Source organism: Triturus cristatus, chromosome 5_1 (genome assembly GCF_964204655.1).
Source record: "Triturus cristatus chromosome 5_1, aTriCri1.1, whole genome shotgun sequence".
In the NCBI taxonomy this organism is placed as follows: domain Eukaryota; kingdom Metazoa; phylum Chordata; class Amphibia; order Caudata; family Salamandridae; genus Triturus; species Triturus cristatus.
The window spans coordinates 802,441,215-802,466,393 of record NC_140587.1 but is presented as its reverse complement, the minus strand read 5'-3'; the positions used below and the strand labels follow the sequence as shown (position 1 = coordinate 802,466,393).

The 25,179-nt window shown below is 44.2% G+C and overlaps 1 protein-coding gene across 1 annotated transcript in view; it reads right to left on the bottom strand.

Annotated features, from left to right (window-relative positions):
• SMCHD1 (structural maintenance of chromosomes flexible hinge domain containing 1) overlaps positions 1 to 25,179 on the bottom strand; it is a 1,955,900-nt gene that overhangs the window by 1,476,948 nt on the left and 453,773 nt on the right. Inside the window, exon 16 of the mRNA XM_085605822.1 lies at positions 24,972 to 25,054. Within this exon, the coding sequence (XP_085461948.1) occupies positions 24,972 to 25,054 (83 nt within the window). The remainder of the gene's footprint in view (positions 1 to 24,971; positions 25,055 to 25,179) is intronic.

The following is a 25,179-nucleotide window of genomic DNA, read 5'->3' as shown; positions in this document are numbered from 1 at the left end:
CCTGCCAAGTAGTGCCACACCAGTCCTGGACCCTTGGAAGTGGGCCTAAGGTGCTTGCCAGCGGAACTGGCCCATCTGCCCTGCTTCAGGACCTTGCAATCCAGCCTCGCCGTATCTCGACACCGACACATGCCTCCATTGCGCGATGCATCTTCAACGCAGATCCATGGAATGCTTTGCAATCAGAATTTAAGGTACTCTTTTCAGTGGGCCTAACTGGGTCCCTGTAGTCGACCCACGCTCTATCATGGTCGGTGCGAACTTGTGACTTTGTCCCGGTCCAGAGCGACCAGATATCCCCAATAGCGCTCTGTGCTTTTTGGCACTATTGACTTTAAAATTCAATAATTCCAGTTCTACTCATTGGATTTTTGTCATTTTGGTCTTGATTTATATATTAAATAAGCTCTAGTCTTCCAACCTGGTATGGGAACCTTTTTGTCTGGTGTTTCCCCGTTTTACTGTTTGAAGTGTTGCACGAATACTTAACACATTGTGCCTAAGCTAAGCCTGACTGCTCTGTGCCACGTTCCTAAAGGGTGAGCACAGGTTAATTTAGGGATGCCTATACCTTACCCTGACTAGGATTGGGGTTGCTGATTTACCATGGTTCACACACCAGTCAACCAGTAAACCAATTTCTAACAGTGGTGAACACCAGACCTGCTGGAAGGCTTTCTGTAGGACAAAGGGGTTCTGCAGATAGGACATATCTTTGGAAAACCCCTATTTCTGGTACCATAGCCATATCTAGGTATGTCCATAGCAGTAGCCCCTGATCACAAGAGCTAAGATTTGGTACATATTGTGAAAAGGTGGAAGCCCTTGCCGTCAACTAAATGGTATAATTTTACTGGGGAACTGTGAGCAGATTAGGAGATATTGATGGGCTTACACTATAAATGTATGGAAAAAACAGACAACAATGCACACCCAGCTAGTATCATAGATCATGGACCTTAAAGATCCTTGAATTTGGTCCAAACATAAGAATGAAGCACGTTTACTTAAAACACATCTCCCCATAGGATGAAAGTAGAGAAAGATGCAAAACTACCGTCAATCCAGCAGTACTTCCTCTCTCTACAAGTGGAAGAGGGTATCCAGCTAGTGACTGAGTCCCTAGCAGAGCAAGCGTACTGACCTATGCAAACAGCCACTGTAATACACTGACTTTTCTGGATACCACAGCTGGGTCAGAGAAACTATGGAGGTTGGAGCAAGATTTATGCACAGTGAACACTGTGGTGTCCATAATTCCTGTGGTGCCTGACGCCAATTCAATATTATAGACCACTGCATCATAGGCAGAGGTATTTTCATTAACATACTTCTCTATGGCATGTTTTTTTCCTATTCCCCAGCATCAGAGAGCCTTTAGCTTTACCTAAACCAATACAAAAAATAACCACTGGCAATTTTTAAAGGGCTATGGCATGGCCAGCACTATCCACGTCATTGCGGTTTTTTCTATCTTCTTCTGACAGGTGAGCGTAGGCAGCACGGACAAAGGGTTAAGGGAAAGGGCAATGGGATAAAAACAAATACGCTATGATACAGCCACACAGCAAATGCTAGCACCATTATAGAGCTTTTATTGTGGTGGGTAGGAAACATGGACAATAGGATGGGAAGAAGCGACAACAAAGGGGGATGTTAGGGGAAGAAGCAACATTGACAACAGGGGTGGGAGGGGGAAGAAGCAACACAGACAACACTGGTAGGAGAAGAAAAGGATCAATACGAACACAGAGGCTGGAGGAGAAGAAGCAACATAAAAAGCGACAAGGACGATAGGGGAAGATGAAAAATTAAAATAGATTCTCAATCACAGCACCAACAGCAGAAGGAGAGCACTCAAGCTGGAGCAATTCATACTTGGTCCATGCTTCCGTCCAAAGAACAGAAAGTAAAGTCAGCAAGCACTGGCCAATTAGAAGGCAGGAAATGAGTGACAATGAAGCCAATGAATGGCAATCAATTGGGTGGGCTGCAAGCCACTGGGTTATATACAATACTTCTCGCTGGTGAGATCTAATGACACAGGCCTGGTTACCACAAGGGTATACACAGAGCCCAACCATATATACTGTTGTGAAAAGAGAGATGGATAGTTTGAGGTTAAAATGAAGTAGTACTGTCATACATTAAACAGATAATCTCTTGGCTGCATCACCATATTTACAAGCATGGCAGGAAATCACACATAGTACCTTGCTCTAAACTGTAAGGCTGCCACACTGAGATCACCTACTAGAGTATGTCATATCAAAAGGCACCCTGAGAATGGTGCCAGTAAGAGTGTCAGCCATAATGCGCTTGCTCCAATTGACAACAAAGAAGGAAATGCTGGCCTTCCATGGTATGACTATTTTCGGACAAATGGTTGGTTTTCTAGTCTGTATCTCTACCTGTGGTTACAAGAAGTTTTCCTGCATGTCTGCACTCAGTTGCTAATGCAGCATCAGTGATGGTGAAGAAAACTGCTCCCATTCTGCAATATCAAAAATTTGCAACTAAATTATTCTGCTACCAAGCACTTTTCTGCTGCTAGGTGCACAGGTTATCAGGTCACCTTTTTATCCAAAAGTAACCTTTGAATGCATGGCCACCCAGCAGTGAATGTATCAACAGTGCTGCCCCCAACATACTTAACTGAAGATCATGATTGTGTAACAATTGTTGACCAATACGCTTCCACCAGACCAGATATACAGCAGATACCCCTGCCAAATACACAGTTTGACTGGTGCACAGATGGCTCAACTGGTAGGTTGAATGACAACGTTCATAGAGTAGGTCAATCCATAACTACTGTTTTCTCCATTGCAGAGAGTGCATTCCTACCTACAGAGGAACCGCAGCACAATGGGAAGAGCTATTTGCTTCAACAATGTGCTAGCAGAGGGTAAAAGAGATAACATCTATACGGATTGCCGGTATGCCTTTGGAGTTGTTAAGGACTTTGGACAATTGTGGAAATAATGGAGTTTCATTAATATCCTCATGCCACTCAATCTACCACACCACAATAGTAGCCAACTTAATGAACGTCGTACTGCTACCAGCAATAGTGGTAGCGATAAAATGTGAGGTTAATACTGAAGCGGCCAGAGGCAAGGCCCTCGCCGACGCCACAGCTAAAGAAAGCATGCTACACACTATATTTGCAGTGCCAAACATGGCCCAGGTTAGGCAGAAAGAATATAACGACAGGCATGTCCTTCAATAACAAGAGATATTACTGAGGCTCAGGAGTCATCAGATCTCATGGAGATGTTGAGTAGAAGTAGGATGTACCCCAGATGATGAGGGACTGTGGACTCATCCACATGGTAGAACGGGTGGTAATCTGCAGCCTCTTCCGACCCTTGGCAAGGATGGTTCATGTAGCTACTCGAGTAGGAAAGGGGGGAATTAATTTTTTGATTAGTACACATGTTTAATCCAGACATCACATTCCCTGATCAGCTGTGTTCACATTGCCTCAAATTTCTCAAAATAACAAGGGAAAAGCAACTAGTATGCATGACCGTTTACCAATATCCAACTGTCCATTCACCAACTTCTACAATGATTTTGTTCACATGCATCCCCATAAGTTTCACAAATAACATATTAGTGAGTGTAGATGTGTTCTCAAAATGGATAGACTAATTCCCCATGAAGAAAAAGGATGCCACAACAGTAGTGAAATGTTTATTAAAGCATATTATTCCAACACTTGAGGTTCCAGAAAGCATTAATAGTGATCAAGGAATGCCCTTAATTCCTCTATGGTTGAGAAAATGTCAGTTACACATGCCTCATTACAAACCCCCCCCCCCCCCCCCTTCCAGCTGGGCTTAAAGAACGCATAAATGGCACGATAAAGAGATTGCCAAAGGCCATTCAAGTAAACAGCCTCAAGTGGCCAGGCGCTTTCACACTGGTACTGTTTTGCTCTTAAAAGTACACCTTGCAGAAAAACAACATTTTGTCCTCATGAGATCTTGATGGGATGACCGATGGCAATAGGACTTAAACCGCCTTTATCTGGCAACCATACAGCCACTGTTTGGGCTGACAAAAATATATCAGATTATGCATTTTCCCTGGGCTGTCTTTTAAGAGCACAATGTCACCAAGTTACCAACACACAACCTCAGCGACTCAATACAAATCTGCACCGCTTTAAACTAGGCGATTGGATCATGGGGAGAAAACTAAACTATACTGCTCTTCTTTTTATTGTTACTGGTGGCCAGGGTAGCTGTGAAAATCCAGGACAGACCTGAATGGATCCAAGGGACAAGATGTAAGAAAGCTTTACCATCCAACAACTGCACAGGACACTTGCTTCTGTCAATGGAGAACATGAATTGCACAACACCCCCTGGCCACGGAACAAGGTGCCGCCCTACCCAGTCCAGGGTAACAGGATGCCACCAGAACAAGGATCTTGCCCAGAGATGAGAACCGCAGCATTTGGAAAGAAAAAGAGGACCACAATCGGATAGAGTGACTATCAGGCCATCAACGAGAATGAGCAAGGCGGCTTGCAGAGCTGCACTGCTGTTCGCACTGTGGATATAGGACTGTTGATAGCAGTAGAGGACTAACTGACCATAAGAGTGTTGCAGTAAAGAGTTTGATACACAAGGGCCTATAGGAATACCACCACCAAGAATAAAGATAATGTATTAGTATAGCAGACGGAGGTGAATCATAAAGGGAATAATTTGACGAATTGTTGGATGTTCACAAAGTTTCGAGCAACAGTTGCTTCATTTACCTTTTCCCAACAGAACAGAATAGAAGGTCAAACCGTAAACCATGACTACCTTAGAAAGACTAGGGGGTCACATTTAACATGCATTTTACCGGTCGCAAACGGCCCAATTCCCAGTATCGGACCATTTGCAACCAGTAAAACGCATTTTGGTATGTATGAATTCTAATTTGCGATTTGGTAACATGATAACGAAACACAATTTGGAATTGCGAATACTTACCAATTCGGTATTCGGAAGGGGCGTGTTTAGGGCGTCCTTTCGTAATACCGAATTGCAGCAGTATATAAGAATGTTTTGCGACCGAAAAGCGGTCGCAAACATTTGCATTTTAGCACCTACTTCAACTCATTCACAAAATGGGAATGTTAGCGAAAAAGTTCTTTCAGAGCAGGCAGTCGTCAACAAACCACTGCCTGCTCTTAAAAAATTTATAAGAAACCTTTTTTTTTTTTTTTTTTTTTTTAAGCAACTCGTTTTCTTTTATGGAAAATAGGCTGCATTTAAAAAAAAAATAGATTGCTTTATTGAAATGCAATCACATACATGGTTGTCTGCTGACCTCAGCAGGCCACTATTCATGTCATTTTAACGATTCCCAATGGGTTGCAAATTGCGACATACCGAATTAATATTCATGAGATAGGTCAATTTGCAACCCACTAGGAATTGCTAAATGAAAGACATGGAGTTTCAAATATTAGGAACAGCGATTACCTAATTGCGATTCACAGAAAATCGCAATAAGGTCATCTCTATTTCCAATACTGAAACATGTGACCCCTAGATTCTTAATTTTACCAGGGTTATAATTTTCATGCTAATGAGAACTTTATGCATCTTGCTATGGCCAGAATACCGCCTGGATAAATTATGTTACACTGAATAGTTTTCCCTGCTTTATTAGCTTCCCGACTGGTGGTTATCTAATAACATCACAAGCTCATTATGTGTTCGAAATAGTGGAAACATTATGTTGGGATCAAGCTTGTGTGGTTTAATTTTTTACATTTCTAATCAAACAAACAAGACAGACCCATTAATCCGCAAACACAATATCCTGATGTTATTGTAATTTGAGATGTCATCAATCATGAGTAACGTAATATGCATAAGCAGTGCATGACGAAGACGCAAGTTATAGTTAGCTCTTCTAACGAGAACTAATAAATTTCTGTGGTGTTTGGAGTTCAAAATGTTCCGCTGCCACTGAGCTTTTCACCTAACTATAATGTCACTTTAACCTTCGTTTTTATCAGTTAATTTCTACATTTTTTTTTTAAATGTAAACTAAAATATAATTACAAATGCTAACCATAACATCACTAAAACCATTGTTCTTTTCAGTGAATTTCTAGGATTTTTTAAATTTTTTCTTTAACTGACAGTAATATATAACCATACGTAAAGCTAATCCACCGGCGTGCACAGACTTTGGCTGCGCAAGGTGGAGAAGTTGGCCACAGGGCCTGGCCCGTGGACAGGTCCTGCAAATGAACCTCAGGGGAGGGGGTAATGCAGCCCCCCTCATTCCCATGACGCTATTGGCGCCAGGACCCCAACCCCGGGGATCAAAAACATTTATATAAGGGGAGGGAGGAGGACTGCCCTCCACTGTGAGCCCAAATGGGCCCCAAGTACCCTATTTCCTCGTGCAGTAAACTAATTACAGGAGAGGGAGGCGCATGGCCCACCTCCCAAACCTTAATAGGCACCAGGGACCCCATCCCCCGGGTCAAACAATTCAGTGGAGGGGGCACCTGAACCCTCTCACCGACACCAAATGGGCCCCAGGGACCCCATCCCTCAAGGCCAAAGAAGAATAATAGTGGAGGGGGCACATTGCCCCCATCTCATAAGCTAAAAGGCCCCGGGGCCCCACCCCCCAGGGCCAACAACTAATAATAGGGGAAGGAGACGCGCTCCCCCGCCTCCCTAAGCCTTATTATGCTGCAGGGACCCTATCCCCCAGGGCTGAATACTATTATTAAGGGGAGGGGTAGCCCGCCCTTGCCCCGAGCCTGATTAGTCCCCAGGGACAGATGCAGGTGCCCCGGTGCCCACCCTGGACACCCATGAACAATAAGCTGGGGGCCGAGGGCGGGAGCCCAAGGGCTCCACAGTCCCAGCCGGCTCCTCACATAGTGTGGAAGCTGGGGTTGCTCCTGCCCGGAGGGATCAGCTGTTTATGCTTGCTACCTCCGGGAAAGAACAATGTCTGTTTTCCTGCCTACAAGAGTGTGGGCAGGGAAACAAAAGTCTGCTCCCTCCTGGTGGGAGCATGCTTAAATCTCCTGCAGGGTGGGAGCAGAAATGCCTCCCTTGCCCACACTGCTGCAGGCAGGGAAGGCATGTTTGCTCCCAACTGGTGGGAGATTTAAAAATAATCCCACCAGACAGGAGCAAACCTAGGTTTCCTTGCCCGTGCTAGTGCGGGCACGGAAACAACTGTGTCCCGGGGGTGAGCTCACCAGGACACAGTAGCTGAGCCGACTCCAGAGCATGGAGTCTCCGGAGCCTTTAGATACTCGGGGAGAGGGGCATACCGCCGTCCTCGCATTTTTGAAGATTCAGGACCATGAGGATGTGGTCCCTGGGGCCTAATAAGGCTTGGGAACAAGGGGAGAGGCTGCCCCCCCCCCCGGCCAATTCTTTTCCAAATTTCAGCAGCAGGGAATGTGGTCATCCAGGCCGCCATTGGCTCAGGAGGGAGGGAGAGTGCCCCCTATCTTAATTAAAACCTTGCACGTGTTCCTCGTACCCAGCATACACAAGAAGATGATGGACTTTTCAAACACTCACCCCGAGTCAGAGATCTCGGTTGAATCAATCATCATTCTTTAGCTCACTTCGCCACCTCAGTTCAGACACAGCTATATGCAAATAAGTCTTGACCCTGTGCCTCATGGGAACAGTCCAGCCCAAACCGCCAAGCCATGTCTTCCATAGCACGGAAACAAGCATCCTGGGACCGGTTTCGGGGTAACACCCCGCATCAGCCAGGCTAGCTTGAATCCAGCCGTCCAGACATACAAATATTTTTGGAGCTTTATATCTCCAAAACTACTGAACGGATTTCCACCAAATCACATAACCACACTTTCTCGAACAAGATTTAGCTTCCTTGGTGTAATTCCATTCAGCAGTTTATGTGGTTATGCTTTTTTCTTGCCACCTCCCCTCCTCACTTGACAAATCACACCAAAATGGTTCATGCACAAACGAGGCAAAACTGTGAAACATTTTGTAAAGTTTAGTCGAGATTCATCAAATAGTGCCAAAGTTATTATCAAAGCAAAAAGGGCATTTTCTGTGGAAGTACTAACCTAACACTAAGTATCCAGTGGCAACTGTAATATCTCTCTCTCTCTCCACAGTGAATCACTTTACAGAGAACCTGTTTTGCCGTGCTCATGTCAATAAATTTTGTTTGCTGCTGACCACCTCCTCTGTCATTTCTCTGACAGTCACTTCAACCACATATGAAAACCCCAGAAAGCAATAAGATAGAGTGGAGATGACTGCCCAGGAGACCAAAAAGACTATCTGTGTCTACAGCTTCCTTAAAAAAGCTGACAAAACAGATGGGTCTCGGTAGACAGAGAACAAGTCCTTTCAATAAAGAGGTTAAAAAAAAATCTCAATCAGCACTTAAAGGCAAGTTGGTGGCAAGTGTGATGTAACCACTTCCCAAAAGAAGCCGGATATGACACACCTGCGTAAGGAAACACCAGGGCTAAGCTTCTGCTAACAAAGCTGATGCAGTCAATTGACAGACCTGCAAATTAACAATTTTGTATAGTCTGCGGTCTATGTCTTTCAAGAAAGAAGAGCTCTAGTTAAAAACAAATTACACCCTCTCTGTTAAGGGCTAAAAAAAAGCCACGTTTAAGTGAACAGGAGTCTAGGAAGCTTGACGTATCTTACACCAGATGCCAAGCAGTCATCTTAGAATATTGGCTAACATACTCTCATTTGACAGATAACTCAGACCTCAAATTTATCCTATATCTTACTGGGAAAATCAGGAGAGACAAAGCTGAGTCAAATTATTATGTATTACAAAACAGCAAAAATAAAGCGAAAAACTGATATACCCACCAAGTTCCCTCCCTCTTCCTAAACTAGTCTAATATGCATAAAATACCTGTTAGCCTTTTTCCAGTTGAACAAAAAGGATTGGGAGATCTGAAAAGTAGAACTGGGAATGTAAATAAAGTCCCTGTTTTGCTAGAAACCACAAAAAAACACTGGGCAAGAAACTCAAGGCTGTAATGTCCATTTGATGAGCCATAGAAAATATTCACCAGAGCCCCTCAACTTCTCTTACAACACCCAGAGCCTTGAAAGACTAAATCTGAGGAACCACCTCCAACATCAGGAACAAGGGAGATGGGTGTCAGGACTGGAGAGTCTAGGTTTAGATTTCCCAGGTTGAGTATACAACCCAGGAGTCGGGCTTGGCGCCTGGGGGGGAGGCGAAGAGTGGTTTCAGTGAGATCGCTCTCTGCCTTCCTCCGTTCTTTACGACTGTAGTCTTTTTCCCTCTCCCAAGATGGCCGCTGCTATGCCAGTCTTTCTCCTCAGTGCTCACTCTGGCAGCGGTGCAGGCATCCTGGGTTGATGTGGCGCGCGCTCGTTCTGAGCGTGGCGCACTTCAACCGTCGAATTTTCCGTGAAGGCGGTGTTCTCTCAGAGCTCCGCGCTTCCTTCTGTTAAGGTTCCAGTCAGAGTGCCTACAAGGAGGTTTAGGGTTCCTTGGGTACCAATTCAGAGTTTCCAGGATGCTACAGAGTTTCTTTTCTTCTGCAAGTTTGGCGGAGTCCTCAAGAGTGTGGAAGAACCAAGGACTCTCCTTGCCTCACAGCGCCTAGTTGGGAGGTAAACAAGAAATAAGGCTGGCGAACATTCTTCTTGAGAAGTAAGTTCAATTATTATCTATATTTTCGTGGAATTGCCAGCGCTCAGTAAAAGCTTCCAGAGACAGTGTAAATAGAAGGTCAAGGATTTAAATTCACAGACTTCAACAGAGTTTGAGAGAGTGAGAGTCACATGAATAGGATTTTCATTCTAAGACGTTGCAGCAGTAAAGCCTTCCATCAGCGAGACAGAATTCAGAAATAAGACTGAAGAGTTAAAAGACTTTCTTGTATCTCCATGTAGATGCAATTATATATATATATATATATATAAGGGAACTACCGACGGACATCACCTGCTTGGTTCTGGATCCAGCAAGAGGATTAGGCTGCAAGTTGGAACTATAGAGCATTCAGTAAAGGACAAGGTTCTTCTAAGGGAAAGACAGGTATAAGAAGACAAGGTGAAGGGAGGGGAGCAAGGTAGTAGGTAATTGGGTTTACATGTGATTCTATTTACAGGGTTTCACACACCACCAGTTCAACTCCTCTGCTCCTTAGAAGACATCTGTCGAATCAAACCAGAGAGTAGCTACCCACTGTGTCAGGACAGGTATAGTGAGTAAATAAGTACCACAACTAATAGTGTAATTAACTGTAGAATAGTTGTTGAGTAACTCTCTTTGCAGGAGTCGTGAGGAAGAAGCTCCGAATCCAGTCCAAGAAGAAGACACGGTGCAGTCTCTCTTTTCTGTCCAATTCCCCTTTCCCCCGCTCTGCTGCTCGTGAGCTATTAGCTGGCGGTAGCGGAGTGGAGGAGTGGAGATCCAGCATCTGCTCCTGTGGAATCCGTTGAAGCTGCTAAGGTACTTGACAATGGGTACAATTAGGAAACAACACTTTCAAGGCGATGTTGCTCTTATTCCTTTCTCTTTCACACCCGGTTGGGATTTTTTTCCCTATAGCAAGCAGAAGCAGAACAAGCCTTTCAACAAAAAGATTCAGGCAATTTACATTTTTTGACTTGCTCCAGTGCATGCGTCTGCTGCTCAGATGCATGCCACTAACAATATCCCCACAATAATTAGCATCCAAGCTGAATTTAAAGAACTTTATTCAAAATTACGGACTCGGAGAAAGGCAAACATACTGTGGCCGTGGATGGATGGCTGTTGTGAAGGGGAAAGAGCAAGAATTAAGAGTGCCAGAATTGTCTTGTCTGTCATTTTTCTTATTCTTTCATCATGCTCCATCCCCTTACAAACTGACTGGTATCCTGGAATTTTGGAATTTGGAAAGGTATTTCTAAAGCGCAGACGGTCGCTCCGGAAGGAGCATCATGGCGCTATGAGTCCTGATTCCAAGTCACAGAGTGAAGTGAGGGAGGCTAGATGGCAGCTTTGGACCAGTCCTGATTTCACAGACACGAATGACATCTGGGGTTAATAGGATATGCACAGGCAGGCTTCATGTTGAAAGGCTGTATAGAATTTGTATCTCAGAATAAAATTTTACCCATGAGTGTAATACTTTTTTTTTTTTTTTTTAACTGAGGACTGAGCCAGATAGCTACCCTCTAAATGTCCATTATACAAGAATATCTTTGGAATGCCACCTCTGCTTTGGTGAGACAAGCATGGTTTCTCTGAGAAGGCTAAAAAACCTCTTATGTCAAAGGTTTTAGAGATACAATGTGCTTTTCATCAGCAATAGTGGCTTTGCTGCTTTGTTGCCTGTTAGGGATTTAAAAAAATATCTATTCTTTGCAAATAGCATTTCAAAGTTCTAGATATATACTGGCTGTAAAGTGTATCCTCAGCTGATGAAGTAGAAGGTCTGAAGTAAACTGAGCGACTATTATCACAGTTTACAATACATTTTATCAGAACTGTCAGAATGAAAGAAAAATGTATTCAGAAGGCAACCTTGTTGGTATGAAGAGGAATATAAGAACATTTCTAATAAAGAATCTGGTTTATCTCATGTGTTTCTCGACAAATCTATTGACAAGAGAAAATCACCAGTCTTTCAGATAAATAGATCAATATCACAAAAGTTCATACATTCAAAGAGCACAAAAGAAATTGGGAGAATCCTTCACAGAAAACAGTTAACCTTTCAAGTTTCATTCCTCAAAGAGGTTTCCATGACCTATTACAATAATGAGCTAGACCTGAAAGGTAATGTCTACAGAAATCAAATTCATTATCACCAAGATGAGCCATAAATAAAAGAAATGTCTTCAAGTAACCGGTTAAAACACCTTTCAAGTGCCTCACAACTACAGCAAAGCCTCTAAATCTTGTATTGTCACTTTGTAGAGTCCATTCAGGCAGCACAAATAAGGGCAATAGCATAAACTTGTTTTTCATGAACCAGAGACCCAAGTTCTGCAGTTTTAGAGAAGGAAGAAGCATCTGCCCCATTACTGAACAATGAGAACTAAACCTAAGTAAGGGTCAAAAGGTTAACACAAGACAGGGCATGCTATGAAATATGATGGGCCAGAAGCACCTATGAGGATCAACACAGGGCTTCTGAAATTCTGCAGTCATAAATTCAGTTCTTCGACTATAAGAAAAATAGCCTGTAGAAAAGAAAAGTATTCTTTAACCACAGCAGAGCAATAAATCCCAAATGCTGAGCATTGTAATCTATGGCAACATGGACCACTTTTCAAATGTGTTGTGCCTTGTACAGTGTCTGCAAAAACAAAACCATGTTCATCAGCCACTCATACGGAACATGATCAAGTATGCCTAATGTATCTCCTTCAATGCACTTCATTCTTTCCAGTTGGGATCCTCCAGTCAGGATGTTCCTCTGTACGGTCCAGTCGGAAAGATAAATCAGAAGCTGGTAAGGTGAATGTAATGGTTCTCTCTCCACCCATTCATGTAGAACCGTGGATCTGTAATATCGGTCATCTATGTCGGCTCTTTAAGTTTTCCCTCAGCAAGTGCCGGGATAGACCGCAAGAGATCACTTTCCAAGCTTTATTGACTCTCAAAATATATAAACCACCTCCCCCTACAGAAGACAGCACCAATACTTAGGCTTTCAAAACGAGTTGCAGACAATTCAAATAAACAACATGATGTGAATCAGGATGATCAGGCAATGAGCAGGTTCTGCATAAGCGGAAGTATTGAGCAGGTTGTCCTCCAGCCCACCAATGGATAATCTCTGGAACATGGCTAGGTACAAAGAATTTCCTTGATTTGACCCATTTGTTTGATCCCAAATCAGGACCAGATGAATGCTGGAGAGTTCTTGAATCAGGACAGAGGATCACCTGGCAACAAAATGACCTTGAGCCATGCCATCTCAACCAACAAAGCAATGTTATTATGTTGTTAGTCTTGAACTGAATTGATGGGTTGATTTTCTGATGGCCTTCTCAGGGATGAACGCCACTCTCAAACATTTTCAAATATCTATAGATTGCAGTCTCTAGTATATCATTTGCTTAGATTTATTAAAGCTGATTGAATAATCCAAGTTGTTCAGCACAATACGCGCCAGCCACCAATATTGAGAGACTACCTCTGGAGACCGGATCTTAACAAGTAAGTCACCCATATAGAAGTGAAGATGATCTCCCTACGGACAAAGATAAAATGTCACCACAGAAAGCACCTTGGTGAACACACTTTGAATCAAATTTGGTTGAAGGGAAGGTACACTAAGTGTTAGTGTTGACCTATCAAAGACAATCTTAACAATTATTTATGCTCTTTCTACATTACAATGTCTGCAACGTAATAAAATAGAGGCAAGACTACCTGTAATCATGGAGCCACCTCATATACTAGCCATAATGAGGTATAACAGGACTCACCTGGCACTTAAGGGAACATGATTTCATGTGCTGACAAAAAAGTAGATCACATAAAACAATCTTTCCTTTAATAACAAAGGAAACTTCCCATAATTTCTGAAATGTGAAAAAATAGAACTCAAACTTGGAGTCTTACCTCTATTTGTTATGTTGCAGACATAGTTTGAATGAGCTTTTGTTGTTCAAGAAAGATTGCTTCAAAGGGTCTACCATTCTGGAGAAAGTTCACAAGTTTTAGCAGTTCCCAAAGTAAGGATATATTTTTATTGAGGGGGGGGGGGGCGCGATTAACCGCAGACTGTGATGGGCGCACTTTAGAACCTCTCCACAGCTGAAGACGACTAACTCGTTTCCATCCAACATAATCCGTGCTGTGCCTTATTAAGACAGCCTTACCAGGCTTGTGCTGAGCCTGGTGACGAGACTGCGGTTGCTGCCGGTCTGGGGTGGCTGCCGGGGCGTGTGTCAAAGATGAAGATCCGGGAGCCATGAGGAGGTGGAAGGCGGGCCAGCGTGAGGTCCGAGGGTGTTGGACAGCAAAGAGGTGTGATGGCAGGACAGTGGGCCACCATTGATTTGCCGCTTGAACTGCGAAGACGCGTGGAGGAGGCGGTGAACAGAGGCAGCAGCGGTTGAGCCCGGAGGCGAGACACCTGGGCCTGGAGCTTCGTCTAGTTCAGGCGGGGCCTGCCGCGCACCTGAGCAGTGATCGCGGTGATTAGAGGCCACTGCGCCGGGAGACATCCCAGGGTGCCTGGCGACATGTGGCATCCAGGGTGAGGCGGCAAGACAGAGGGGTACCAGTGGTTGGAGGTGATGGAGATCTGCCCGCTAAGAGGCTGTGAGGCAATCAACTGGCTGAACTGAAATTGCGAAGGGCCCTGCGTGACTACAGAATACTCCAGGAAGGTGCACGACGGTGGGTTGGCCTTACTCGGACTGGCCTGGGGAATTATGGTGATAACGGCCATTTACTTGCACCCGCTACAGGGTATTGACGCCTGTTCTGCATGCTCTTCCTGCATGCGGTGAGTCAGATAGCTCCTTGAGTATCCACTATTTTCCACTACAAGGCGCAAAGTGCCTATCGGAAAGGCAGTAGTGAACATGGTCCGTTATTGTGGGCCTAAACCCACACAGCAGAACAAAACAGATAAATGCACAGAGTTAATGCCACCCACGTGTAGAGTTACGCAGGAGGCGGCCGGGGGCGGTAAGCCAGCCTGCTTTGCCTATGGACAAACCATCCCTGAGGGAAAAAATGGGTGCAATTCAAGCACTTCCAAATACAATTGAGCCTAAACTAGACGCTATCACCATCGATGTCATCCTCTTGAGAGCAGACTTTAGCAATATCTTTGAAAAAGTGCTGATGGAAGAAACGCACATGGGTGGGCTGCAGTCCATGACAGAGACTGGAGGAGCAACTTCAAACCCTCTCTTAACAAAATGCCACTACGGCGGTCAAGCTGGAGGACCAGGAGGGGAAGTCCCATAGAAATAATATTCGAGTGGTGGGGATCCCGGAGAGGACGTAGGGCACAGTGTGGACCTTTGTCTGGAGGATTTGACTCTTAATATCCTTCGCCCCCTAAGTTCTCCTCGATCGAGAGGGCACATCGGGGAGCACCGCCACAAACGCTCATTGCATGCATTTTTACATATAGGGACCAGGATGCAATCCTGCAGGCAGCTCAAATCCATGGAGATATACATTTTGAGTATCCAGGTGCAGAAGCAGAGACGCAGTTTTGAAGGAGTCAAGCGAGGATTGCGAGACAAGGAAATTAAGTATATGATGAGGTGCAGAAGCAGAGACGCAGTTTTGAAGGAGTCAAGCGAGGATTGCGAGACAAGGAAATTAAGTATATGATGCTCTACCCAGCAAGACCTTGGGTTATCTCCAAAGGCAAGACGTGGCATTTTGATTCTCCAGAGGAGGCTTGGAACTGGCTTGACGGCAGGAACGTGGTGAGGTGAAAAGGAACAAAAACTGGGCGCCAAGGGACAAATCGAAGCACCGAAGGTCAGGCCTCCCCGGTTCAGCAGCGGCTTCAAGCATCAGATTCGGACATGTAAGCATACTCCGGAAAGGGTTGCCCTACGTACTCAGATTGGGAGGCTCGTGTTGGGTTGCATGCCATGTCCATGTTGTCGTTATGATGAAACTGGTGATGGTTGAGTAATTGAAAGAGAGATAGGCCCAGTCCAGTTGGACTTGGTGTTGTTCTTTCTGGATGCTGATATGGGACACGTAAGGCACTTAAATGATATAGACTTTAATAGAAGGACACTTAGTCTTCTAGGCACGTGGTGGCGGAGTTGCCCACCCACATTTTCAATTGTTCACTTTGGGGCAAGAGGCACCCTGCAAGTTGGGGTGGTGGGCGGTTCTGAGGTCATGATGCAGGGATGCAGTCACGGGGGTGTTGGGGGTTATTAAACTTCTATCCTGGTGCCACATGTGGTTTTTTGACCAGCAAATATCCCCAAGTTGGGGGAAGCATGCTCGATTCTGTTTATTTTGTCTATGGTTGTGTTAGTCTATACATTTGTGTGTTCATGCACGGATGATGTGATTGTTTTGGGGACTGTCAAGTTGTGCTTGGGGGGGGGGGGGGGGGGGGAGAGTTAATGCCAACGAGTGACGGCCAGTGCAGAGATGGGCGGCCTGGGAGAGACATAATTCTTTACCATGGGGGGGGTGAATATCCAGACGTGTTAAAAATCTGGACCTGGAATGTCAATGGTCTGGGGGAATAAGAAAGTAGACACTAGTGCTTGAATACATGCACAGGCACTCCAGAGACCTAGTTCTACTCCAGGAAGTAAACATTAGAGGTAATCAGTACAGAGCTCTGAACAGATTTGGATTTAAATGCGTCACCCATGCTGGGTATACAACTGACTCCGGGGGGGTGGGGATCTTGCTTAAACAGAAAATACCCTTCACAGTACGTTAAACATGGCAGGATCCTGGGGTCTGGTTTGTGGTCATATCGGGAGTATGGGAGGGGCTCACTCTCAGAGGTGAGTGCTTTGCTGTTTGGGGCATTGGCGGGGATTTGGGTCCTGGGTGGTGATATGAATGCAATTATGTAACCATGCTGGGATAGGCAGACGGATGCAGCTGTGCCTTCCTAGCATGGGACCCTTAGGTCCTTTCCGGAAGCATTGGGTATGGTAGACCTTTGGCGCGTACATCTGCAACTCCGACAGTATACGTATTTCTCCCCATCCTACAGTAGTTTCTATCGGCTGGATTATCTCTGCACCCATCTGGAAAGTGCCAGTAAGTTTAGGGGCGCTATCAATATCCACAAGGTATTTTGCATCACTCCCCGGTCGGAGTGAAACTAGGAGGGCCCACAAAGGATTTTTCCTTACCCCTGAACATAGACCTATGGTACCTGAAAGACGAGAATATTAGACAACAGCTTAAAGAGGGCGCGGAGCAGTACTTTGCAAAGAATGTTGGCTCGGTAGAGCCCGCATGTGTGGTGTGGGAGGCTTTAACGGCGGTTCTGTGGGGCATGGCTCAGGTATTGATCGGTTGGGTAAAAAAAGGAACGTAGATTAGCTTCCTCTGCGATTGAAGAGGAAATTAGGCAACTGGAGGCAAGGGTTGTAATCGATGGTGAGATGGGTTTGAAGCATTAATTACGCCTCACACAGCACGCTTTGAGAGCCCTACAGGAGCGGGCGGCCCGGAAACATGCCTTGGCGATGCAGCATCGCCTTTACGATATTGGGGACAAGGCAGGCAAACTCTTAGCTTGGCTTGAGAAGCGGGATGAGGATCGCTCCTGGGTCCTTGCAGTGAGAGAGAAGTCAGGTATGCCTCAGACCACTAGTTCTGCTACTGCAGACACTTTTGCTGAGTATTACGAGGAACTCTATGAATCCACAGGGGTCTAGTCCCAGACTGACTGCACTTGCGGGATCTGCCCATACCCATGCTTAATAAGGAAGACAGGGAGGTATTAGAGGCTGATCTAACGGAGGGTGAGCTCATGACGGCAGTGCGGGACCTTCAGTCGGGTAAGGCCCCTGGACCTAATGGCCTCACAGTAGAACAGTTTTTTTGGGGATGCAGAGTAAGGTGGCACCGCATATGTTAGTCTTTCACCAGACCAGACCAGAGGACTGCCTTGATAGTGGTCATCCACAAAAAGAGTAAGCCCCTAATGGAGTGTGACAATTCAACCTATATCCTTACTTAATGTTGATGTTAAAGTATTTGCTAAGATTCCGGCATCCAGGTTATGATCGGTAATTACAAAACTCGTACATCCAGACCAGTCAGGTTTTATGCCTCACAGGAGTACTCGATTAAATCTGTGCTGTCTGTTTGGGATGAGGCATGTGACCGCAACCCGGCTTTCTATAGTATTGAATGGAACTATTTGTTTGCTTCCCTATCTAGGTTTGGCTTTGGGTCGAAGCTTTATGACTAGGTTCGGCTTCTGTACCATCAACCATTGGCAAGGGTGCGGGTTAATAGAGCAGTTTCTTGGGTTTTCCCCCTACAGAAGGGTACTATGTAGAAGTGCCCCCTCTCACCATTGCTCTTTGCCCTGGCCCTTGAGCCACTTGCGGTCTGGATACGGCAGGAACCTTTGGTGAGAGGGGTGAGCTGTGATTGGGACTGGGAGGAGCATATATAGCTTTATGCAGATGACAAAGTAATCTACCTGGCCAACCCGCCCTCCTCTATTCACAGGGTGTTGCATTTGATTTGATCACTTCGGTAGCAACTCTGGTTATCGTATTAATTGGTCGAAGTCACTGAACTTCCCACTGAAGGGTGGTGAAGTAAGACTCGCCCGATCCTGCCAGGTGCAGCTCTGTGTGGATGGCTTCCAGTCTGTGTGGGTGACTTTCAGTATCTTGGAATGCATATTACTAGAGACCCCAGGACTTTTTTGACAAAAACCTCCTGCCACAGCTGGAGAGACTCAGAAGGGGAACGTGAAACATTGGGGTACGCTTCCATTAACCCTGGTGGGAAAGGTGGCATTATATAAAATGATGACATTGCCACGATTGCTTTATGTGCTCCAAAATAGGCCTTACTAAGTCCCCAAGGATTTCTTCTGTAAGACGGAGGGTGAAATTCTTACATTATTGTGGCAGGGCAGAGCACCACGTATAGCACTTGCCAAGCTGCAACAGGGAGTCTATGAGGGCGGATTGGTATTGCCGATCATTACCAAATATTACTGGGCAACTCAACTCCTTGTGGTAAACAAATGGGTCTTTGTGGATCGTCAGATAGCATATCGAGTTGACAGGCAGGTTATGGGGCGAATGGGCCATGAGGCACTACTATGATAGAGGAAGAAGAATAAAGGGTTACCACAACATACGCAGGTGGTAGTTGGGCATTGCGAGAGGCTAGGGGTTTCTTGGGGTGGAGAGGGCGATTAACGACTATGACCCCCTTGTGGTGCAGTGACTTGCTCAGTGAAGTGGGTGGGCTACGGAACTTCTCCAAGCGAGAGCTACTGGTGATAGAACATTTGGGGGATGTTTGGCGCAATCAGGGTTACATTACATTTGAAATGCTATGTCAAGAGTATGAGCTGCGCGATGAGAGGTATAGGTATCTCCAGCTGGGGCACGCCCTGGCATGACATATACGAGAGGGAGAACAGTGGCCAGATGCCTGCCCCCTGAAAGATCGCCTGTTGACTGACCGTATCCCCAACAAGGCTACATCCATAATATATATCAAACTGGTCAATAATTCGCCTGTCGAGTTACATTGTGAGTTGCCTGTGCGGAGAATCTCAGTGCCCTAGACGATGATGATTGGCAAGAGGCCCTGCAGAATCCTTGGAGGTGGCCATGCGGATGAGATTTTGCCTGGTTCAGCTGCGGGTTCTTCATCGCAACTATTATTCCAGGACCAGACTGGCTACAATTGGGAGGTTACCCACCTCATTATACATGCAGGCTGTGACAGACAGGGTACCTTCTTCCATATTCTTTGGGAGTGCCCAGTGATACAAATGTGTTGAAGTCGGGGTGACTCAGAAAATGACGGAAGTGCTAGCCCTGAAGGTCCCTATGGACGCAAAATGGCTCTTATTGATGATTTTGAGAAGACAACATGGCCTAAGTATCAAAAATGTTGGTGGCTAAGAGGAATATAGCGAAAGCCTGGGGTTCAGCGGCTCCGCCCCAACTCCGTGACTGGAAACCAGACTCAGACTGGTGCCTGCGGGCAGAAAAGATAGTCTACCAAAGCAGGGGCTGCTCAAAGGAGTGGGAGAAGATCTGTGGAGCATGGCAGGCGTACAGGGGGTTCTGACATGGGTGGGAACAGGATTTGGTTCTTATTGATGGGCCGTAAAAGTGCCCTTGTAGTCCCAATTATTTTACTGCTTTGCAAGATTGGTCTCGGTCATTTGTCATGTAGGTATTATGCAATTCAACATGTCCTGATGTAAATTCTTCTATGCTGAGCATCTTTGCAATAAAAAAGATTTATTGGTAAGGATAGCTTGCATTGTATTTTTTCTACAGTTTGTAACATTTGCTTTAGGTCTTAAAAACAAAGTTAAAGTACTGTCACACAAGTTTAGGACACCAGTGAGACTAGGTGGCATGAATAGATGGCATGAATAGATGTGATGTTCTCACAGATCGTATTTGAGGCTCTGCAGTTTATTTATTTTTTGCCTTAGTTTGGAATTGCACCTTCCTTTCTTATGTCCCAAATATTTGGACCTAGAAATCTCTTTTAGCTTCCTTTTCCATGATGTATGTAGACTTCATTAAGGATCTTCTTATTTAAATACTATTGGAACATAATAAGTTTTGCATTGAATGTATTGTGTATAATATCTATACTGCTGAAGTATACTTGTTTACGTCTACATAGATTTTACATTGCGATCCTTTAAGCACAAACTGAGGGCAACGTTTATACGCTATTTTGTAAATGAAGGTATCTAATTATTAATGGAGAGATGCCATTAAGTTTCTGCTTGATAGGGATAACTGTCCTGAAGTATGGAATAAGAAGAAAGTGTCAAGGTTCGAAGGCTAAAGAAAAAGTATAGCCGAAATGCTGTGTCAACACAACAATGTGTGAACTGTATTGATAACATCAAGCTGTGTAGAAGCAAATAAAATGATAAGCACACAATTTAAAATGTTTTGCAAACAATAGTTACTGCCCAAGTAATATGACAAACGGCAATCTGACATTTATGTAGGAATTCATGATTAAGTGGGTAGTACAGCTCTTAAGGCCCTTTGAGAAATTTATGAACAGTTAAGCTTTCTAAAATGTTCAGGGGTGGATTTAAGACAAATATAAAATTAAAAGAATTTACTATAAAAATAACTGACAGTTAATGAATATAAGACAAGATGAAGATGAGATATTGTGGTGTACTGATTGGAAACAAAGGGATTTTCTGTCTTCCTTTCCCTATTCCCAGCTTAAATGGGTATTGTGGTACCTTCTATTGTGAATATATAGTACTAATTTATCCTTCCCTTCTATTGTCCTGCTTATGCTTCATGACGCTGCTATACCAGTGTAGACTATATATGGGATAAAGTGCCCCCTGACCCACATTATAATGATGTTGCAAGTGACTGAGGAGTTCCCGGACAATATATAGGAATAAGGCCAAAAGCAGGGTTCCTTTATAAGGTCCAAGCACTCCAAGATGACTTGTAATGTCCTTATAATGTTCATCAGGGGGTATTTGATCCCTTATAATACATGGTCATATCATAACCCTTCCGACAAGATGATTAAATCAGTGGTGTCTTGCTCTTTTATATGAAAGACCTAGGGTATTTGCAGACATGAAGAACACATGTATAATATGTAGTGCAAAATGAAAGACATCAAAAAGCAGTTCGATATTTATTGCAAAAAGATGTTATAATTAATTTAATACACATCAGATTAAAATAAAACGCTGTAGCTCAGAATGTGTAGAAACATGCAGAGATATCTTTCATATAATTATCTAAAGGATGAAAACAGATTGCTACAAATATCTTCTTTCTGCTGATCGCTTTACCTCTACAAAAAGACAGCAGGAGAAAGAAAAGCCAGGTTTGTGTTCACAGTTTAAAATGCAGCTTTAATAATGCTCTTTGCCCTGCCTTTCTCCTTGACTGCTGAATCCAACAGCAAGGACTATGACATTAGAACTCATCTGTAATGAACAATTTGATTACCTTTGGTAACACCTTTTCTGGTGGATGTTCTATCTAACTGCAGATTCCTCCCTCTGTGAATTTTCCCAGGCACCATACTGAATCCCAAAAGTTTAAAGCAATTCCCTTAAGAGCCGTGCTACTCTATTTCAGCTCCGGTCACCTCCAATCACTACCATTAGTTTCTTTGTAAGCTCTGTCTGCGTCGCCTGACACGTAGTCAGATAGTGCAGTGTGCCGATCTTTAATGCAAGTCAGCATTCCGTCCATCATTTGTTCTTTTTGCTTTTGTCGCCCTAAGTGGAAAGGGCATGCCCACACATGGGTTCCTTGTTCACTGAGCCACTGGATTCAAGCTAGCCTGGCTGATGATGGGTGATACCCCAAAAACGGTTCCAGGATGCTCGTTTCCTGTACAGGGAGGACCTGGCTTGGCAGTTTGGGCTGGACTGTTCCCATGGGGAGCAGGGTCAAGATTGATTTGCATATGCCTGGGTCCAAACTGGAATGGCGTGGTGAGCAAAAGAACAATGGATTAAACCCAGATCCTTGTGACTATCGGTAAATGTTTGTATTTTAGCATTCCATCCATCATTTGTTCTTTTTGATCTTTAAGACTTGGCATTTAATTAAAGGACTATGTGATCATATGCCACAGAACATGAAAGATGGTGGGTCAGTGATGAATCTGGTTACGTAGAGTCAGTCCCCGAAAAGGCTCTATCAAAGTAAGTAACTTGGGCTTCTGATAGACACTTCTAACCACAGATTCCTCACCTTGTGAGCAAATACCAAAGCAGTAACCTCCTCTGGTGCTGGATCTATGGAATATGGAACCCAGGAGTCGCGCAACTCTGAATGGTGCAATTGGCAGGACTCCGGCAAGCGAATTTAGCTTTGCGGACATGGATAGGTTTTCAGTTCAATTTTGTTCAGCAAGAGCATGACTCCGAGTCGTGTATAGGGCACCTTGAAGTCCGCCCTTTCCTATGTAAGCAGCCAACACAGAGATTTTCTTGCTGTAAAATTAGGGTCAAAAGGCTTCAGATAGAAACTGTACTGAAATTGTGGGCCCTCTAAAGTCCTGCTGCACTTGTGAAGTTAAGAAATTGTCACCACGTGAACCAATGCAGACATTCTGTGAAAAGTTAGGCAAAATTCCTCAAAGGACAAGCAGAAAAAGGAAGACACTGTAATATAGTTAAATGGAGTTAACAAAGCATAAAGCTTACATTACCCTCAGGCGATATACCTTCTGAATTGGTATTGGAGAGACCAAAGGAAGGAGAACAAAGTGAAATGCACTGAGTCACAGAATAGGATCTCTATTTCTGATACACTGAGGCACAGTCAGAATAATTGCAACCAGCTATGCAAGGCAGCCAATGATAATTTGGTGATCTAGATTGCCCTCCTACAACATGTGGGACACCAATATGCCTCTGGTAGTGGACTTCTTGGAATCTGTAAAGAATGAGGGTTAGTGAAACCATGTAAGTGTGCTGAATGCAATCTGCAACCAGAAAGATCATATAGGCAAAGTGCACTCAAAGTTAGTGACCGGCAACAGGAAAAAAAGAAATTTCACCAGGTGTGTGTAAATGGACAAACTATTCAAGACACCATTAGACAGACGATTTCCTGGGGGGGTTTGGGGCGGGTTGTCAGTAAACTGACAACTTGCAGCTCCCACCCCCCCACCCCCAAGCTACGCCATTGGTTACAAGCATTCTAATTGGTAGCTTTGTTTCGGGCATTGCTGTGGTCAGTGGAGGTCAAGACATGCTGGCCTGTTCTTGCACTGCCCCTTGTTATAACTGTGGGTGTGGAGCAGCTGACACAGGTATTGAGAGTTGATCATAGGCTGGGCTGAGCATCTACAGACCGGAAGCATGGGGAAGAGTTTGGGTGTAATGGGCCTGGGAGCTTATCGTGCTCAAGGTTGGGAGAGAGACATAATGGTTCTTAGAGATTGCCATATCTGGCTGGTTAACCCCAGTGCAATCAGATTGCTCATCTGCATGCTGTCATATATTTAGTGGGCCAAGTTGGATGGAAAAATTGCCTTCTGGCCATTTTCTACAATTATGACTACATTGATTCATCAATTTATAAGGCAAATCTTGAAATGCAGACATGGCATCCATTAACAAGTTTGGCCTGAAACTATAAAGATGGGGAACATGAATCCGCTGGACCCTTACCAGGGACCCTTTCCACTGTTCTGCTCTTGCCTCATGCACTAAGCCACAAAACAGGGGTAATCCACAACCAGCGAAATGTTCCACAAAGCTAAAGAAGCAGAGTCCCGAGTACAACTGGGAAAGCTCTCTGGAAGAAAATGAGGGAAAACAGAAAGAAAGCCCCAACATTCTCAAACAAGCAGTGCAAAACAGGTCTATGCTCTTTCTCTACTGCTGGGGATGAGCACAGTCAAAACAGGTTTACTGCCAAGCAAATTAAGTCTGTTGTAGTCCTTGAGTACCGGTGTTAGGCTTTCTAGCCTCAATACCAGGTTGACATTAAGCCGCAAATCAGTAAGATGAGTAGGGAGTAGGACTACAAAAGGAGATTCAATTATCCACTGTTCCTTTGTGATATAATACAGAGACAATCTTTAAAGGGGACACTGAGGATATTAACACCGGCTTTACTAGCAAAAAGCTGCAGATGATTAACTTTACAAGACCACCAAGGCCTCTGCACTAAGGGCTATGTCTGTGGGGATTAGCTAGAAGAGTTTCTGCCTTACAAAAAACTAATTATTTAAACTGCTAGGCAAACAGTACAGGAAAATAAGAAGGATAAACCAGTCAGTAGAAATACTCCTTTCACAACAAGAAATATGAATATCAACTCAGCATGACAAGTTAGTTAACCCTGGAGAGCAGAGACAAAGCATTATATTTCAGCCTTCGAATTACAGTGACTGATGAGAAACCAAACAAGCTTGTTTGGTGGGGCAAGTTCAAGCCAAGTTAAGGTGTTGCCAATGTGCTCAGTACTCCAACTTTTGCTGTGGTAAAGAATTATAACACTAACACACAGAAGGAAATAGTGCAATAACAGTTTTTCACAGCTTCCAACTAGCTAAAATGCAGGAACATTTGCAGTAAAATAATCTATTCTACCCAAATCTACTAATAGAAAAACAAAACAAGGACTTGTGAGCTGAGCACAGCATATTGAACAATCCTTTTGACAGATATTTTGTGTGTGTGTAAATACTAACACAATTTCCCAAATAAATTAAAATAATATGGATTTAAAAAATTAATTAAAATCACTGAAATGAAACATTCTGCTCACCAATCGCAGTGCCGGCATGCTTTAACTCATCTGGCAGCAACTCATCTCCCTCTGGCCACGATACTGACAGTCTATCTGGAAGTCTAAAAAATGAAAGCAAAAGTTATTTATAATTCTCATTCCCCATATAGAGAATCTTTACTGAATACATGAAAAATATCTCTGCATAAGAGAAGGATCCCACAACGTTTTGTAGCTTCATCACTTC